Below are 18,981 nucleotides of genomic sequence, written 5' to 3'. Positions count from 1 at the left end.
GGCTGATGGGCGGTTTGCCTTTGGCTGGGTTTTGGAGATGCTTGTGGAGATGTTCGGTGGTGGAGTCTGTGCGCTTTCCTGGTGTGGGAAGGAGGTTGTGCGGGGAAGAGCTTCTGTTGCTCGTTTCCTTTTTTGGCTTGTGGCCTCTCCTCTCTCTGTTATTTTCCTTTGGTTTCCAGGGGCTTTTTTTGTGCTGGGTATCCCTCTTCTTGTGGTTAGGGGGAGGCTTCGGTGGTACACGATGAGAGGGATTTATGGGCTTTTGAACCTTTCCTATCCTTGTCTGTCTGAGGTGACCCTGTCTCCTATGGAGGTGGAGATTTGGTGGATGGGTTTGGTTTGGTTTCTGCTGGTAGTTGTGGACTTGGGGCTATCATTTCGCCTTCTTTCTTGTTCTATTGAGGTGGACATCTTTCCTATTGAGGTGGGGAGATGGTTAGAAGAGGCTATCCGATTGCTTCAGTTGTTCAAGCTGCAAGTATATTTTTTCTATTTTTTCTCTCATAGTTGTCTCTACTGGAAGGTCTGGGCTTCTCTTTTCCCAATTTCCCAGTATATTTCAGGCCCTGACTCTTTATTTCTGTCCTTTTGTTTGGCCCTCTGTTTTTCAGGTTTTGGGAGCCTTGAAAAACCCTTTGTTGGGCTATGGGAGCCGTGTTTTTCTCTTAGGCAGGCTAGATGCTGGCAGTTTTCAAGGGCCTAGCCTGGCTTGTTGTTGTATTTGTTATTGGTTAAGGGCTGGTTTTGAGTCTGGTGACTTGTTTTCTTTGCTGAAGGTTAAGGGATCCTAGGAAAAACCTCTGATGGTCTTGGGTACCAGTTCAAAACCCAGATTCAAGGTTAGGGGAGCCTTTCAAAACCCTCTGTGTCTAGATTGGGTTTATATGGTCAATTATTGTAATTTGGAGTTTATGATGGAGGTTATGGGTGTTTGGATCCACCTATGGCTGCATTTGCAAGTTAAAGATCCCCCTATTAAATGCTTGTGTTGGTTCTTGGGGCTGATCCTTTCTTTCCTGGATCTGGTAGGTCTACTAGGTTTCTTCGTCTACTCTTTTTAGTAGCATCGTTATGCATTAGTTGGAAGCTGATGGATCACCTATGCTGGTCTTTGGCTATGGTTTTCCTCGTTAATACTGTTGAGCAACCTGCTTTGTTGGGTTCAAGATCCCGGTAAAATCTTGTGGGTTTCAGGTCCCTTCGATACCTATTGTACGGGGTTTTTGGTCCCCTTAAAACCCGTTTTCCCTTAATCAAAAGCATAATAGAAACTTGAATGTTATTTTAAATGATCATGATAAATATGTCATTCATTGTCGGATATTATTTTTAACATTCCTGAATTAATTTCAAGATTTGTGTTCACAGAAAAGTTTGGAAAATGAAATTCAGGCATTTTAGACTTTCTAGAAAAAGTAGGAGTGAAATCTAAAGACCCTCAATCACCCTCTAAGAGTTCTTCTTTAGGAACTTAGTTGGTAGGAGATGGTGTATTTGAGTGAATAGAACAGAGGATTGTAGGAACTAAGAAAGCATATGATGCTTCACTTATGTTCTCATCAACTACCTCATTTATATATGTATAAGGCACAAATGATAATCAGGAAGAATTTTTGGTTTCCTAGGAACATGAATGGAATTGATTTGATTTTTGTTAGGCTCTTGATTTTTGAGAGAGAGAGAATTATGATAAGAAATAATATCATCCTCTTGTTCTAAGGTATCTTTATGTTCAAGACACTCATTAGAAAAAGGACTATCATATGTAATTAATGCTTCATCTTTAGAGGGAAGATCATGAAAAGAAGGTATGGTATCGCTAGGATAAGTAGCCATAATATCATCCTCTTGCACCAAATAATCCTTATGAGGGAGATACTTTTTAGGAGAAGAAGGAACATAATTCTCCAAAGATTCATGTTTAGGAGTGAGATCTTTGAAAGAAGTGTCCATATTCCCTTTTTTCACCAATATGCCCTCATTAATGGGATTAATGTTGGGAGAGGGTAAATCATAGCTATGAATGAAAGGGAGAACTAAATTATCATCATATGCATGAAAGGGAACATCACAAACATCTTTAATGTAACTTGAAATTGAATTAGCAAAATAAGATAAGAACTCCATATGCACTTATGATGAAACAAGAAACTCATATGTCATTCAACCACAATAATGTTCACCCCATACATGCATAGAAAAATTAATAAAGGAGGGAAAATGGAATTTGAATGGCAAATTTGAAATTTGAATTTGAAACTGTGAAATCTGAATTTGTGTTCGACCTTAGAGGGTGTTAAAATTGATAAAGTACGCCAATTTTCTGGATTTAAGCAGAAAAACACAGTCATTTCTATCTCCTAAAATTTCGGGAGAAAAGTCGAGGACCGTGGCGAAAGTGCACACGGTCTGACCAACTTTTTTTGAAATTTTTAGGGATGATAGGTATTATGATATTATTGCGGAATCCAAAAAAATAGTTGATTTGGAGATGTCTAGATTGGTCAAATTCACAGTGAAAGGTCGAAAATAGAAAAATCTTTAAAATTAGGGCTTTATGATTTAACCATTGAATTTTCAGAATAAAGAGACATATTTGAATTGTAATTGTGAAATAGAAATTAGATCTGAAACAAGTAATTAAAATTTTACACTTCACAAGCTTAATTTGCTCAAAATGAAAAATTAGGGGTTTTATGCCATTAACCTCTAAAATTGGCAAATAGATCAAACTTGGAAATGAAAATTTGAAATCCAAATTGCAATTAATCAGATCTAATAATGAGAAATCAGAATTAATGTGTAAGACGTCAGGTTCACCAAAATGTAAAGTGGAAAATTGAACCCTAGTGACTCCCCACCTAGGAGAGAGAAAGGAAGTCACTAGGATGATTTTCACTTGGGAGAACTTTACATTCAAAAGAGGGGCTTGAATCCACTAGATCCAAATCCAAGGGAGGAAATGATGTGAATTGCAAGTGGATTGCAAGGGTTGAAGTGTGTTTTGCCCTCTTTTGTAAATAAGAAAGTTGACTTGTTGACTATGTGGAACAAAGAGAGAAATTGAGTGAAATGAGGAGCTACCGGTTCAGAATAGCGTTGTAACTTCCGATTCAAGCTAATTAGACTGATACGGACCTGCCCTGCAAATTTGGAGAAAAGTCATCAGGACTGTGGTGACAGTGTACATGGTCCTCCACAAAATCCATGAAACAAAAAGGGTTCTTCTGTCTCTGCAAATGAATCCAAAACTTGCAATTATAGCTACGCACCTACAACCTACACACATTAAAGAAGGGGAGAAAGGTTGTGGATAAGGGTTTTCCTTAGTCAAACCCCGGTTGAGGAATCAACCTTGAAAGAAAGTAATTGCAAATGCTTGAATGTAAACAATGGAAATGTATACCTTGTAGATCTGCAATTTGTTGATGATGATTGCTTTACTTCTTGAATGTAATCACAAGTGTTGCATGAAATGGCATGTAACATGACAAAACCCTAACACACACACATACTTGCAAATGAATGTTGTAATATTTCTCCAATGGATGAATGAAGAAGACTTGAATGCTTGATGATGTATATCTTCACCTATGCTTGCTTATCTCATTCCTGCTTATGCAAATGAGAAAACCAACTCCCTTTTTATACATTCCTCTGAAGATTAATTCATCTCACCAAAGATCGACATCAGGGAGATTTTAAATCCCGAAGTGCAGATAGGGTCAGGGGGACCTATATTGGGGCCACCCTAAAAGGGTGGGACAAGGGAACCATGCCTCTGTCTTGCCCTATCTTGGGGCTCGAACAGGTTTCTGAGGCTATCTCAGGGCTCAAACAAGAAGGGGTCAAGGGGTGAAAATGCAGAAAGAGGCCTTGGTCAAAAAGGAGGGTGTTGTCGCCAAGGTGAGGAATTCAAATGTGGTTAAAATTGCACGAGGCACAATTTTATGATGCTACACTTTATTATCTAATGATGAGCTTATTACACATTTTAATTCTATGTGGAATATATAGTATACTAATAATGCTTGGCAAAAAATGTTCTCTCTTCACTGGCATTCCAACATCTCTCCAAAATACAAATGCTTCAAATGGTTGTTTATCCTACACAGGTTGCCTATTAAAGACAATTAGAATTATGCTATTATTTGTAATTTATGTAGAACTCCTGAAAACACTATGCAAATCTTCTTTAATTGTATCTTTACTAAAGAGGTTAGGAATATTTTTGGGATCAACTTTAACAATGGTTTCTCTCACTTTGATGTTCTTAATGGAATTCATTAAAGGCACAAAGAAAGACACTAATTGTTTCTAGTTTGTACTATCTTGTGAAATATTATGGATAATTTGGAAATTTAGGAATGAGGCTAAACATCAGAATAGAGATAGAGTGCTTATTGAGTCTCTAAGGACACACATGTTTTACAATGTTGATATGCAGGTCACATTGTGTTACAAGCTAGGATTGCCGTTGCACCAAAAGATCGACCTGTCAATGCCCGATACAACCACTAGACTTATAGAATCCACAGGAGGCTGTTAAACCATGTCGCGAATCCCCACGAGGGACGCTGGGCCACTGCCAACAATCCCCCTCCTAGCGTCACTCGCCGTGACCTGCGTGATTCTAACCTGTATATGTAGGTCACATTGTGTTACAAGCTCTGATACCAATTGTTATCCCAAAGACATTGAGGGGGGGGGGGGGGGGGGATGAATCAGTGTCTAACTGGTAAACAAAAGATTTAAACTTGTTTGCAACTTTATAACCCAAATTAATATACCGGTAAACAAGTAATAATGCAATAAAGAAAAACAAAAGTATAATCATCAATGCACACCATAACACACATATTTTTGGCAAGGAAACCCGGTAGGGGAAAAACCTCGGTGGGATTTGTGACCCACAATATTTACTCACTGACCAATATGAATAAATATTACTTATAAAATAGGGGCCTGCACATGCAGGTAGGCCAACAACCTAGAGCTCACTGCTCAATACAAAAATGGAGTCCCACTGACTACAATTGGATGGTTAAATCCAATGATAATGTACTGCTCAAAATAGCATCTGCAATGTTGGATTCATTACCAGTTTAAGCTCTGTTAGATACCTCTGCCATAAACCTTGCTTCGCTCTGCTCTGCTCTTATTCGCTCATAAAATAATTACATCATAATGCATATACAGTTATTCGCTCTCATATACCGTTTACATTCATAACCTAATTACATTCCTTTCTTATTTATAAAATGACTTACAAAATCTCATACATATATGAGTCTTTACAATACATCATGTCGGCTATACAAATAATTTTACAATACAAAACAATATTATTTCCATGTCGGCTTAGAGTGCCGGTGTGATCTACTGTTGGTGTAGACTGGATGCCGGTGAATAACCTTGTAGTGCTTGCTGGTGCTGGTAGATGATGTCTGTTGCCGATGTAACTTGTGAACCATATTACCAGTTGGTTGCCATCAATGACAACATCAACCATTCTCATTTGAGTGTATAATGCCAACACATTGGTAATAAGACTTGTAGTTAAGAAATTTGAAAGGTTCATTGAGGAAGGATCTGTGCAAGTTTACCTTTTTGAGCTATCACATGCCTACACTTGGACCAAGTTCAACAATGAGAGATCCCCCTTTGTCTAGTGCACTTGAAGCCATCATGAAGGAGATCAAAGAAGGAAGAAGACAAGAGCAACAATATCTGGCCCAAGCGATAGAAGGTGGTGTGTTCCTCAGAACCAAGACTGCTATATAGATGGAAGGTCCCATGGGGTGGACCTCATGGATGGACACATGAACTTATACTATGCGGTCTGATGTTTTTTACTCTAGGATTCACAGTTTTGGTATTTGTCTTTATATAGCTGGTCTCTTATTTGTATAATTTGCCAAATAGAGCAAGACTGTCATATATTGTAAATCTGGCATATATATTGTAAATCTGACATATATATTGTAACTCTGCTATATGATGTAAGTTTCCATAGTTTGTAGTATCAGATAGGAATGGCGTCAACTACTGGGATATGCTTTTAGCAGCTTGGACTTTCAAGGATTTACTATATCTTTTTGGTTTTTCTATATTTAATATAAAAAAAGTCTTCTCTATTTACCTATCGGCTATGCTTGCACCTCCTAAGGCTGCAAGTGCTAGTTTATAATACAATTATGATAGCTATTGAATGCACCTCATCGTATAACTAATGAACTTTTGTTGACAACTTTATTTGTAATTGCTTTTCTCGTTCATAGAGAAGCCTTACTTGGTTGACTTTGTGTGAGGAATAATCCCCATGGAGAATTAATCCTTGTTCAAACTATGTGTGTTTGTAAACATTGCAATTGTCTCTAGTTGTGTGGATGATGTCAAAGGTTTTCACATATCGATTTCATTTTCAAATAAACCTGTTTGTGCATAATTTATTTATCATTTTCTTGCATCAACTTTTCTAGCTGATATATCTTGACGCATTTTACATAAATTCTTTATAATATAGATATGCTAGTCCTAAAGCTTTGAAAAACACTAATAATTCGTCAATTGACATGTGTATCTCCTCTATACATACGTACATGAACTATTTGTTATAAATAATATATTTAATTTTTTGAATTGATTTAATAAAATTTGATAATTATTGTGAAATTTAACATATGATTATCTTTAATAAGTTACAGTGACATGCAAGGGATTATTTATGAATTTTTAATTTTTCATATTAAAAAATTATCCGTTCTTTAATTATAAAAAAACTAACGCATTGTCCTCTGGACCTTAATAGGTTAAATGTATGACCTATTTGCCCGTCAAGGTGTTTGATGATAATGGTACGTGGCGGTATTTTTAACGGGAATAACCTGTGAATTAGTCAACAAAGTTAGTATAACATTGTCAAAGCCGGGGCTAATTAAACAAGTGCTCAAATTTCTGTAAATGGTTCAGATTCATTCCACAACTTGGAGTTTTATGTACACCGTTCCTTACAAATAAATCTGAGGTGAAATTTAAGCCTCTTTGTATGCAATTCTGAGAAATCTTCCAACATGGGTGTAAGTCTATTTGTGTGTTGCCCTCAATAAGATTACAGAGCAATTCATCCAAATCTGTCTGCGGAACGCCCCGGAGCCGAATAATCTTCGTTCGTGGGTGATATTTTTTTATCTTCTCCTGTTCTTTTTGTTTGGAGCTTCAAGTTTTTGTTAATGGATTCACAGACTTCACGCAACAAATTCAGCAAATCCTTAATTCAACAGCAGTCAAAAAGCTTCCATTTTTTCTTGTTATTTTTTGGGTTGCGCGAGGTCTGGAAATTCGGCTCCGTGGGTTCGTTTCGATAGTGAGGTAAGCTATGTAATTTTCTTGTAAATTCAATCCATATCCACTTTATAATTCTTTCGATTGAGTCGACGAATTGTTAAAATATTTTAGCCCCAATTTTCTTTTGCGCTAAATTACCTACTGGGTTTGGATCCGTATACCTGATCTCGTTACATAAAGCCTAATTTTGAAGTAGCCTGCCATGTCTGGCTACCCGGCCGGTCCCATGAGGGCCAAGGGACCGAAGAAGGGTGCTAGGACTAAGACCGCAGGATGGGCTACCTTTGATTTGCAGCAACGGCTTAAGGAGGGGGAATTTGATAGCATTGGCGTTGACCCTTTCCCTCCATTGATACCCAATTCTTCTTCTAACCCTAATTACAGAGGCCTAACTGTGGGGACTGATGTTCGAGACAAACAGATGAATGCTGATATAACTGCTGTTTGTTCTAAGGATATTAACTTCATGTCTGCTAGGTCCCCTGATATTGTCAAATCATCTGTTTCCGAGCCAGATAATATGATTGGACTTTACCAAAGTACATCATTACCTGGCACTAATGTGCAGAGCAGGATTGTGACAGATCAGGTTAATCAAAATCAGCTTGTTGTTGAGAAATTGAAGGGTTTGCACCCCTGGGCTGATAAGGGCTTGATAGAGGATGTTCTAGTGGCTGCTGGTTATGATCATGAACAAGCCTCCGCTTCTTTGGATTCTATGTCAGCTACAGATTCTTCAGAATTGTCTGACCTTTGTGAAGCTCTGGAAAATGCTACTACCAAAGAAGGTCCTGTAAATTGTGATGCCACTTCTAATTGCCTTGGTTCAGAAGAGGCAGAGGAAGCAGAAGGAAATAGGTTAATGGGGCTCATGCTGGTGGCTCCTCCCGAGCCAGAATGGGATGGAAATGATGATCTTTATTGGAAAAATCGGAAGGATGGATTGCGATTGTCTAGGTACTGTACTACTAAGTTAGAATTGAGATTGATTATTAAATATTCATCTTCTGTCATTTGATGTTTCCCCTGTCTGTCTATAAGACTATATTTCATTTACTGGTAAATGTGAATCGTTTGAAGACCAAATTGTTGTCTTTGAGTATGCCACTTATTTTAATTGGATTTTGTTCGAAACATTAGACTGATGTTTTTGGCTTCTGTTTGAGTAGGTCTGCAGGTCGACATTCAAAGAATGCTCAAAATGCATATCTTCGAGGTGATTACCATACTGCTAGGATTTTGTCAAATAAATCCCAGCAAGAGTACTTGGCTGCAGAGCAATTCAATGCCAAAGCAGCCGCAGAAATTCTTCGAATTGGAAATGAAAATAACAATGTCTGGAAGCTAGATCTGCATGGTCTCCATGCATTAGAAGCAGTGGATGCATTGGCATCACGCTTGGAAATGATTGAGTACAATGTCCCAAAAAGCATTTCTCTCTCAAGTGGAAGAATGCGTGAGCAAGGTAATTGCCATACAGACAAGCATGCTCCAGAAGTGCTCGTGCCATCCATGTCAAGGCCATCTGAACTTGAGGTCATAACAGGTAACAAGTTATTTTCTCGTAATTGACACTCACATCTGTCATTTAAGATTGGGATACCATTTTTTATGCATTATCATTTTAATGGAATACAGAAGGACTAACTACTGTTAATGTAATTATACATTCAGCTTGTATTTCGTTTCTGCAATGCAGTGGTTTTGATCTATAAGTAAAATAGAAATAGGTTTTCAATATGATCCAATATTATTTTCTCTAGTACTCCCATCGAAATCCTCAATCTTTTTATTATTTTCTCATACTTGTATTGATATTCTTACCACAGGGTTAGGAATACACAGTCGTGGAGGTGCAGCACTTCCGATAGCAATTAAAAACTTCCTTATTGATAGAGGGTACATTCTCATCCTGGCCTTTTCATGATTCTTAAGGGATAAGGTATGCAATATCTGAGAAAAATACTTGGTTATTACAGCATTTCTACTGGCTGATGCAGGTACAAATTCAGTGAAGCTAGAGCAGGGGTACTTGGTGTTCGCCCAAAGTTTCGGTACAGTTAGAACCACGCTCTAGATAATGGCAAGGCTAACTGTGTCTTTTGAATATTAAATTGTATATTACCATGCAATCTCAGGGTTTTTCTTCCTGAGTTTCACATTTACCTTACTCAATTGCTTTGAAATATTTATTTGAATTAATTTTATTTCAGATTAGAATCGTCTCCTAGGGAAGCTTAACTTTTATTTGTATATTTAACTTGAAGCACAATAAAATCCATCATTATTTCTCACTTGTCACACTCTTTCTGAAAGCCATTATTATCAATCAATCTGACATTTGAAGGATTGAAGCATCCATTCATATTTTTTGTTTCATGTCTCTATCTACTATCCTCATTCATATATTTATCAGGAATACACATTGGTTTGACCAATGTGCTTTTTAATTGCACCTCTTCACACACAATGTCATGAATTTTCCCTCTATACGCCTCTCCTAAAATGTAAGGAACTGAAATGCCTATTATTTAGATTATCATGATCATCTCTTTGATTTGATCACACCTCTGTTCATAAGACAGTGTTATGATTTTTCCCTCTGTATGCCCCTCCTAAAATGTAAGAACTGAAATGCCTATTATTTAGATTAACATGATTATGATCTCTTTGATTTGATCTTCAAGATTTTGATCTTCAAGATTAGGTTCTCTTCGATTTGATCTTCAAGATTATGATTTGAAACATTTGTGAAGATGGAGATAGTGGGATGCAAAGTTGGATGATTGTTGCCCGCTCACGAAATAAGTTTGTGCTGTATAAGTTGTATAGGTCAATTATCATGGTGTATAATTTGATGGATCTGTTTTAATTTGATGATTTAATTGTTTTTGTATTGTGTTCACATTAATGTACCTGTGTCTATTTCTATTCTTGTTAAATGCTAGTATTTGTGGTTGCCGATCAATACTTTATACTCTTATATGACATACTATCTATTTTGCATATGGGACTACGCAAGGGAGTTTTGTTTCTTTCCTTGCTTATACTGCATTGTCAATATAGATTTTAGTAATTGGGGGATGATTGGTGATACATCAGTATTTGTGGATTTGAGAATATAAAAAGAAATAATGTCTCAAAATGTTTGGAATCAAGGTTGCTAAATAACATTTAATTGCTAAATGGCTGTAATTTATGGTATCAAAACTTCTGAGCATAGGGAGATGCTTTTCCATGTTAGTTTGAGCTCCAATTTTGGAAATATTCTCTTTTAAACTACACAAATATTATCTGATAATGGGTATACGTCTGATAATCAATATTCACTGATTGCTAGATACAGGTAAGCCATATCTTCTGGGAAACTAATTTCACTAGGCATACTCAAGCCTCGTAAAATGGAGAGACTTGATTTTGAAAGGAGTGTGACGTATGAAATAGGTCCAAATGTAGTAGTGTCAAACATAGCAAACATGGCCAAAGTCGAAAAGGGCCACATAAGCTATCATCAAAAGCTGCATGTAGGGTTCTTTGAATGCTTGTATTAATCTTTTTCCCACAAGGACAGCAAGGGCAGGGGTTGGCCCCTTTGACATTAAATTATCTAAACTTTGGTAATGCAACTGGGTATTTTAAATTATTCAAAAGTTTTAAGTGGATCCTGTATTTTATAAATTTCACTCTCTACTTTACACCAACTCATATGAGACCTTGCATTGGGTTACATTAGAGGAGTGGGAGTTAAGAATATGATATTTTTTTGGTACACCAGGGGCAATGGAGACACGGGCACTTTGTCATACTATACTTTGATTACAAAATCTACATTATTTTGAGCACTTTACATTCTATAAACTTGCATAAGAGAGTATGCTGGTTGATGCAATTTTGTTCACCTATAAATTGCTTCATATATACTTGACATTAAAAAGATCCTTCATCATATATTTTTTATGCTTATTTTCCGCCGTTGTTGAGGAATTTATTCATTAGAAGTGAGATCCGGTTCAAGAAATTTGGCACATTGAAATTTCTTACTCAAATATCCTTACATAATTTAACACAATTGGTTGACCACACACTATAATCCATATACTTTAGTGGTTACTCATAAGACACTCTAAGCTTATACATTCGATTATATATGTTCCCCAATTAAATCAAATAATCAATCCAATACATTAGAAGAAGTGTGGCTTGAAATGTCAAGTTTTCTTGTCTGCAACAATTCATTGATAGCAGAAGCTTTAAGTCTTCAACAAATGGGCAACTTCATTCCAAACTCTTGGGGTGTTTAAGATTGTTTTAAAAAAGTTAAAGAGTTCCAACGGTTGGGACTCAGAATGAAAAGATCACGGTAGGTATTTGTTTAAAAGAAAATAAATTAAGTATGCAATATGTTATACTCCATTAACATATATTATACAGAAATGCCATGAGTTCTTGATTAATAATTTCTGCTTTATATCATTAATTATCTAACAATTAAATATCTTTGTAGTCAACATTATTTTGATAAACTATGCATGTCAATTTCCAGTGATAAAATTAGTCATATCTTGAGCTTGAAAAACTATTCATAGTACAAACAATTACATATACATGTATTTATTATGTTGATAGTCATTCCCTTGGTAGACTGAGTGAGTCCCTTTATAATTGAGGTAAAAATTTGATAATTCTGAAATATGTGATATGCATTGATATGTAATTGATCCCTGCTAAATGTTTTAGACTCTCATGTTTTTAAGATTGGAACATTTTTACATCTATGTGAATATTTTATTGATTCGATTATTGCAGGACCCCTTGCAAGCAAAGAAGAGTATACCTAGGAGATTAAGTTACATTCTTTTCAGTTATTTGGTATGTAATTTGTAAATTACTTGTGGAAATATTGTTTGTTGCTTTGTGATTGAAGAATGGAAAGGATTGAAGGTCAATGCAAATTTTATTTATGAACATAGCTATCTTGACGTGCATGTTGGCATTCTTATGGTTGTGTTCTTTTTTTTTTTATGGATAATAAGATTTTATTTTATTAAAGATAAAAGATTTACATCTATGCAAGTATAGAGTCCATCCAAAAAACACATACCACCCATTCTCAAAACCAGCCAAACATACCGACTGAAATCGCTTAACAAAACACCCTACCAGACCACTAAAACCACTATTCTGAGCTCCAAAAAAAAAAAAGCTCAAGAAACCACTTTTTGGTCCATCTCAGCTGCGAGAGATATCTAAACAAACCACTAAACATCTCAGCTACGAGAGATACCTAAACAAACCACTAAACAACTTAACAGTCTGTAGTGAAAGATGAAAAACCAGAGTTCAACCCCAAAAAGCATTATACACAAAGAAGAAACAAGATTACTAAACAAGCTACCCATGCCTTTATACAAATGAATAATATTTTCCTTTTTTTTATATAATTTTTGTTGTATATGTTGTCATTAATGAGAATTACACTAACAAATTTCTATATGGTTATATAAGATTCAATAGAGTATGCAAATTACATTTGTTAGGTTTATTTGGCTCTATTAGAATTGGAGTAAGAAGCATTGATAATGTAAATTGATTCATATTCTTTGTTTATAAAAAAAATGTTTAATAATATCATTCTTATATTCAATTTTTTTCATGTTTATTATCTTTTGAAGCAATAGATCTCTTGTTGTTATAAAAATGAATTGCTTTACAATTCTATATACAATATAAATTGAAGCAATTGAAATTAAAGTTGATAGCAAGGTCTATGTTGTATTATTTGTTATATGGCTTACATTAATGTTGCCATGTATTTATTCTAAAGATGTTCACTATTCTTGTAGTTTTTGTGAGTTTTGCACCAACTATGAAACTTCAAGATTCTCATTAATAGATTATTTTATCACAATCATGATTATTAACATCATGAAGATTTTTCAAGATTTTCATTAATTATAAATTTTGCAATGAGATATAGATAGATTTGTTGAACTATTTGAATGTGCTTTAACTTTTTTTCCTTTCTATATACTTTAGAATTGAAAAATAAAAATATGATAGTTGATTTAAATACCATTTGTTAATGGTCTGATGAACATTAATTTTCGAATGACAGATGAGATCTTGTGCTAGAGTTTTGTGCCCTAGACATTGTCTTTTCTAGCTTGTTACTATTGCATGGGGACTATTTGAGGTGTTCTAGTTGTTCGTAGGGGTGCTACAACTGGAGATAGGGGTCTCTTTAATTTTTCTTGTGGCATTTGGAGATTTTGCCTGCTATGTTTGAGGGTGGAGGTGTGTTGGCAATTTGGAGGAATTGATTATGTGTTGCATTGATGTTTTGTCATTGATGGCAACACCGACTGTTTTGGTTGTTCACCGGTTTTCGGTTGGTTCCGGTAGAGTGGTTGGTTTATGATATTGATCTGGTATGCTTTGGTTTGTGGAATTGATTTGGATCTGTCATTCATGCTATTTAGATGCGTATCACGATCAGTTGGTTCGAGATTTGGTGATTTAGATACTATCATTTGTTCTAGTAAGCCTTTTGGTCACCGGTAAGGGTTTTACCGACAAAGTTTTGTTGAAGATCTTTTGATGCACGTGATCAGTGGTGTTGGTGTGGCTTCTAGATGGCTTTCGGGATGCTGTTGGTTATCTTGTTCATGTTCCAATTCATCGGTGGTGTTGGATTTGGTTTATGGCGACCCATATTGGGTTAGGTGTTATCTAGGTTATGGACCGGTTTATGTAATGTTTTGGAGGATGTATCTGATGCGTTACCGAAAGGATTTAATGATTGGTTTACATTATTTTCGGCCTAAGTCGAGTTGGTTGATCATTGGATTGCGGGTTTATGTTATGAATTTATTGTATTATCTTTTAGGTGGCCAACTTAGTTGTTTAGGTCTCGGGTTGTTTTAAATATGATGTAAGATCTCTTTGTAGATCATGGTAATGGTAATGGGATATAAGACCATTTGTGTGTGAATAATGTTGTAATCATAGGTAGAAGTTTTGGTTGATCATAGGTGATCGAATTGGGTTGGTAAGAGAGGTTTAAGGACTCTGGTACTGAGCTTAACCAGAACTGTTCTTAGGCATAGGATATGCTATACTTGCAGTTTAGTCTTCATTCCAGATTGTAGTTTGGATTTGTTTTGTAGTTAGTGAGGCTCCTTTTGTGATGAGTAGTGTGCTCTAGGTTGTTGGCCTTCCTGCATGTGCAAACCCCTCATATTGTAATCATATACTTACTACAGAAGTATTATCTGACTATGGGTAGCTTCCCACCGTGGTTTTTCCTTTTACCGAGTTTTCCATGTACAAATCTTGGTGTCATGTGTTCTGGATGAATGGTAACTGTTTTGTGATTCATGTTTATGTTTAATTACTATATTAGTTATTTTGGTATTTGGTTTATGCATTCCGGTATTAATTTTATGTGTTCCGATAATAAGGATTTCAATGCTTAAAGCTCTATAATCTAGTGACAACTAATTCACCCCCCGCCTCCTCTCAGTTGTCCTCTAGTTATCTGAGTTGTCTAACAATTGGAGACACTGAATGTAGGTGACCCTACTGTTAAAATTGCTAAACTTGATGGTTAATGGGTGAGTTATGAGAATTTGAAGATGGAAGAAGATGAAAGGATTACTGCTTTTATGGAGAGAGTTAATGAGATTGTTTTGGGAATTTAATATTGTGGTGGATCTCTGAGCGAAGATGAAATAGTTTCTAAAGCACTGAGAGCTTTGCCACCGGCTTATAAGATAAAGGCTACTACAATTAATGAGTTGAGAAATATGGAAAACACCTCTATTAATAGGGATACCTTGGTTGGGAAATTATCTGCTTTTGAGCATGGAATTTGGACGTTCTGGAGCTGTAAAATCTGAACCTGCTTTTCATGCATCTACATTATCTACTGGCAAGAGTGATTGGAATGCTTTATATGCGAAGGAACTAGAGGATATGAAGAAAGAAGATGAAGAGTTTGAGCAACTTGAAGCCTTATTTGCTAGAAGAGTACCTAAAGGATCGACAGGAAGTAAGTATGAAGGAAAATCACCTTTTAAATGCTTTGCATGTAATAAGATAGGTCATTTTGCATCTAGATGTTCTAAAAGGAATAGGCCTAACCATGATTATCAGAACAAGCATTAGTACATGAGGAGCACAGACAAATCATGTTACTATGCGGATGAGGAAGGTGTGACTGATTTTGATGATGAACCGACACAAGATTCAGCTAGTGGATCTGACAATGGAAAAGAATGGGTATTTTTGGCTATCACAGAAGATGATCCGGTATCTGAAGAGAAGGCCCTTGCTGCAAAAATTAAAGACAAGGATGAATGGGTAATTGACAGTGAATGTTCACATCATATAACTGGAGACAGAAGGAAGTTCTTATCTTTACAATAATTTGATGGTGGTCTGGTTAGATTTGGAGATGACAAAGCATGCATGGTCAAGGGAAGAGGAACAATATCATTGGATGGTAAGCATAACACTAATAATGTTTATTATGTTGAAGGTTTAAGGAATAATCTTTTAATTGTAGGATAGTTGGCGGATAAGGGATTTCAGTTACAATTCAAGGATGGAAAATGCAAGATTATCAACAGATCTGGATTGGAGATTGTAATCGGTACACAGACTAAAGGTAATATCTTTCATTTGAACTTCGGTGAGAAGACATGTTTGATTGCACAAATTGATGAGAGTTGGCTATGGCATAAGAGGTTGTGTCATGTGAATTTTGATTGCATTGTGAAGATCAGTTCTACTAAGGCAGTTAGAGATATACCTAAGATTGTAAAGCCCTATAATTTGGTATGTAAGGAATGTCAAATGGAAAAGCAAGTCAGAACTTCTTTTAAGAGTATACAAGATGAATCTAATGATGTTCTTGATCTTATTCATACTGATTTGTGTGGTCCTACTAGAATCAAAAGTTTTCAGGGTGATAGATATTTCATGCTAATCATTGATGATTATTCTAAAATGATGTGAGTTATTTTTCTAAGGCAGAAGTATGAAGCATTTGAAAAGTTTAATATCTTTAAAGCTAAAGTTGAGACAAAGACATGATTGAAGATTAAATGCTTAAGGTCAGATCAGGGTGGAGAATTCACATCCGGTGAATTTAACAACTATTGTTAGAAGAATGGGATAAGGAGACAGTTGTCTGGACCCTAGACACCTCAGCAAAATGGAGTTGTGGAAAGGAATAACATAACTATATTGGATGCAGCTAGAACTATGATGATGGAAGCTAATCTGCCTCATATCTACTGGAGAGAAGTTTTAAATACGACGGTATACACATTCAAAAAAGTTCATATCAAACAAGATACCAGTAAGACACCTTATGAGTTATGGTTTGGTCATACACCGACAATTAAGTATTTCAGAATCTTTAGTAGTAAATGTTATATCAAAAGAGATGATTCCATTGGAAAGTTTCATCCTATATGTGATGAAGGAATATTTCTTGGTTATTCTAATGAAAACAAAGCATATAGATGTTATAACAAACGATTGCAGAGAATTATGGAGAGCACAAATGTAAAGGTGGATGAGAAGAACAAAAGTCAAATTAGAACTTATGAAAAAGAACCGGTTGTGGAAATGATCATAACTTGATGCAGAGGGTTTGGGATGTTAGATTTGATGAATATTTAAATTTTTGAATTTGATAATAAGTTTGGTAGTTGATTGATTTGATTGAATGCATGTTTGGTCTAAAGTCGTAAATTTATTCTCTTGTTTTGACAACTTGATTAGTGAGCCTTACATCTTTGAGTGTGGTACTTGTAGGTATTCATGGAGGAAGTGACTCCTAGTTGGGAAAATATCTTTTCATAAATTAATTTGATGAGGAGATATGACACATATTGTTTGTTTGATGGGACACTTGACAATGCACGTCCTTAATAAAGTACTTTATATTAGAAAAATATTATACTGTTATAGGTGGTTGGTTCATGTGTAGGTCTAACAATCAATATGTTTTGATTTATTTTAAGTGTCATGTATATCGAGAACAATTAAACTATATCTTTTCTAAATGTGGTCTTAAGATTACAAAATGGGTTGAAAATCTTTTGAGTGTGTAATGTGTATGATATGTGTCAATTTGGAATATGGTTAGGTGGATTTGTATGTGTGTGATCTATGACATGCATTTTGAGTAAATGATAACTAAATAGTAAACAAAAACACAATGGATATTGATCGGATCCTAAGTTATCTTTGCTGGTGGAAATTTGTGTTTGTTTTAGAAATATTTAAATTACTTTATTGAGTAAATAAGGTACAATGAGATAACCCCATCTTGATCAATAAATATACCCACCCTATTTTAGAACATTCTTCCCTATAGGAATACTTATTGATGCACATGTGCAATTACAATAGGAGGATAAATTTCAAAGTCCAAAATATATATAGTTTCAATACATGGGATTACATTTGATTGTTGATAGATGAGAAAATATTGAACACTTGGAAGATTCTATTTTGTTTACTATTATCCTCTTTGTGACTAATCATCCATGATTCACTTGTATTCTTTTTTGTTGTGATGTTTTATCACAGGGTTGGGGGATTTTTTTCTTACTTGTAGGGATGCACTTTGGTCTTGGTATTACCTAGCCACAACACATTTTTATTCCTACTTTATTGCTAGATTTTGTCATTTTTGGAGTGTTCTTGATTGTCACTTTAATGATGGTTGATTGTATGGAATTTTTTTTTCTTGTTCTTTTAATGCCTTATTTTATTTGGTGGTTGTTGTTGTTGTTGTTGTTTATTGACAACACTTTCCCAGTTATTTGTGTTTTCATTGATGGAAACCATGTTTGTTTATGTTTGGTATATCATCTAAGTTATTTAAGTTATCTAAGAATAACCGGTAATGGAATGTTTACTAAGTTGACAGTGAACTGACAAGCAGGATCAATGAAGGAGATGGTTGTGGTAGAGATCCATGTTGAGTTAAGCGTTGCGGTTTGGAATGTATGCTTATGACATTATAATTAGTCTATGACTGGAACCGCATCATGTTTGGAGAACCGGAAGTCATGTTCATAATTGATTGTTGTATATTCAGTGCAGGGTTTGAGAATCGGTATCAAGATCTTTAAGCGATGATGTTTTATGGTTTGGCGGTGAATCTTATCATGTTCATTACTTAGTGGTGATGTGTCAGAAACTGTGTGTGATGATAAGATTGCTTTTAAGCATGTACAAGGACCAAATTTCTTGGGAAACAATGAAGTGATTAGCAGAATGTGTTAAGGGTTTAACAACTTATTAGATCGATGTGCGGTGATGTGTTATGATCATTCAACGACTGTAATTGTCTTGAAATTTGTTGTAATGATCTGATATGATCTATGATGTAAATTCTATGTATTTTGAATATTGTTAGGGTTATGTAACCGACCTAGTTGAAAATTGTATTTAGGTCGAGTTTGAGAAGGTTTAGTGTGTCGGTGATCAGAGAAGGAGAGTGTGCCGAAACAGATTGAGATGTCTGCAAGTGTGAAGTAGATTGGAGCTTAAATAGATATGTACTAGCAAGCAGAGAGTGCATTGATCAAATCATTTATCTGTTGTTTCCTA

General features: G+C 35.4%; 1 protein-coding gene across 1 annotated transcript; it reads left to right on the top strand.

Moving 5' to 3' along the window:
• Window positions 1-6,840: 6,840 nt before the first annotated feature.
• Window positions 6,841-9,641, top strand: LOC131059738 (uncharacterized). The gene is made up of 4 exons (XM_057992771.2): window positions 6,841-8,304; window positions 8,517-8,893; window positions 9,177-9,246; window positions 9,348-9,641. Exons 1-4 carry the CDS (start codon window positions 7,550-7,552, stop codon window positions 9,409-9,411), a joined length of 1,266 nt encoding a protein of 421 aa, XP_057848754.2. The 5' UTR covers window positions 6,841-7,549; the 3' UTR covers window positions 9,412-9,641.
• The last annotated feature ends 9,340 nt before the right edge of the window (window positions 9,642-18,981 follow it).

The sequence above is a fragment of the Cryptomeria japonica genome, chromosome 3, assembly GCF_030272615.1.
Source record: "Cryptomeria japonica chromosome 3, Sugi_1.0, whole genome shotgun sequence".
Taxonomy (NCBI): domain Eukaryota; kingdom Viridiplantae; phylum Streptophyta; class Pinopsida; order Cupressales; family Cupressaceae; genus Cryptomeria; species Cryptomeria japonica.
Note: the sequence above shows the minus strand (reverse complement) of the source record. Positions and strands in the feature narration are given on the sequence as shown.

Bases quoted from the DNA above. Each gene is read 5' to 3' on its own strand.
- LOC131059738 (XM_057992771.2), top strand. From the start codon at position 7,550: ATGTCTGGCTACCCGGCCGGTCCCATGAGGGCCAAGGGACCGAAGAAG. The intron at 8,305-8,516 runs GTACTGTACTAC...CTGTTTGAGTAG, and splicing joins GATGGATTGCGATTGTCTAG to GTCTGCAGGTCGACATTCAA. The intron at 8,894-9,176 runs GTAACAAGTTAT...TTCTTACCACAG, and splicing joins TGAACTTGAGGTCATAACAG to GGTTAGGAATACACAGTCGT.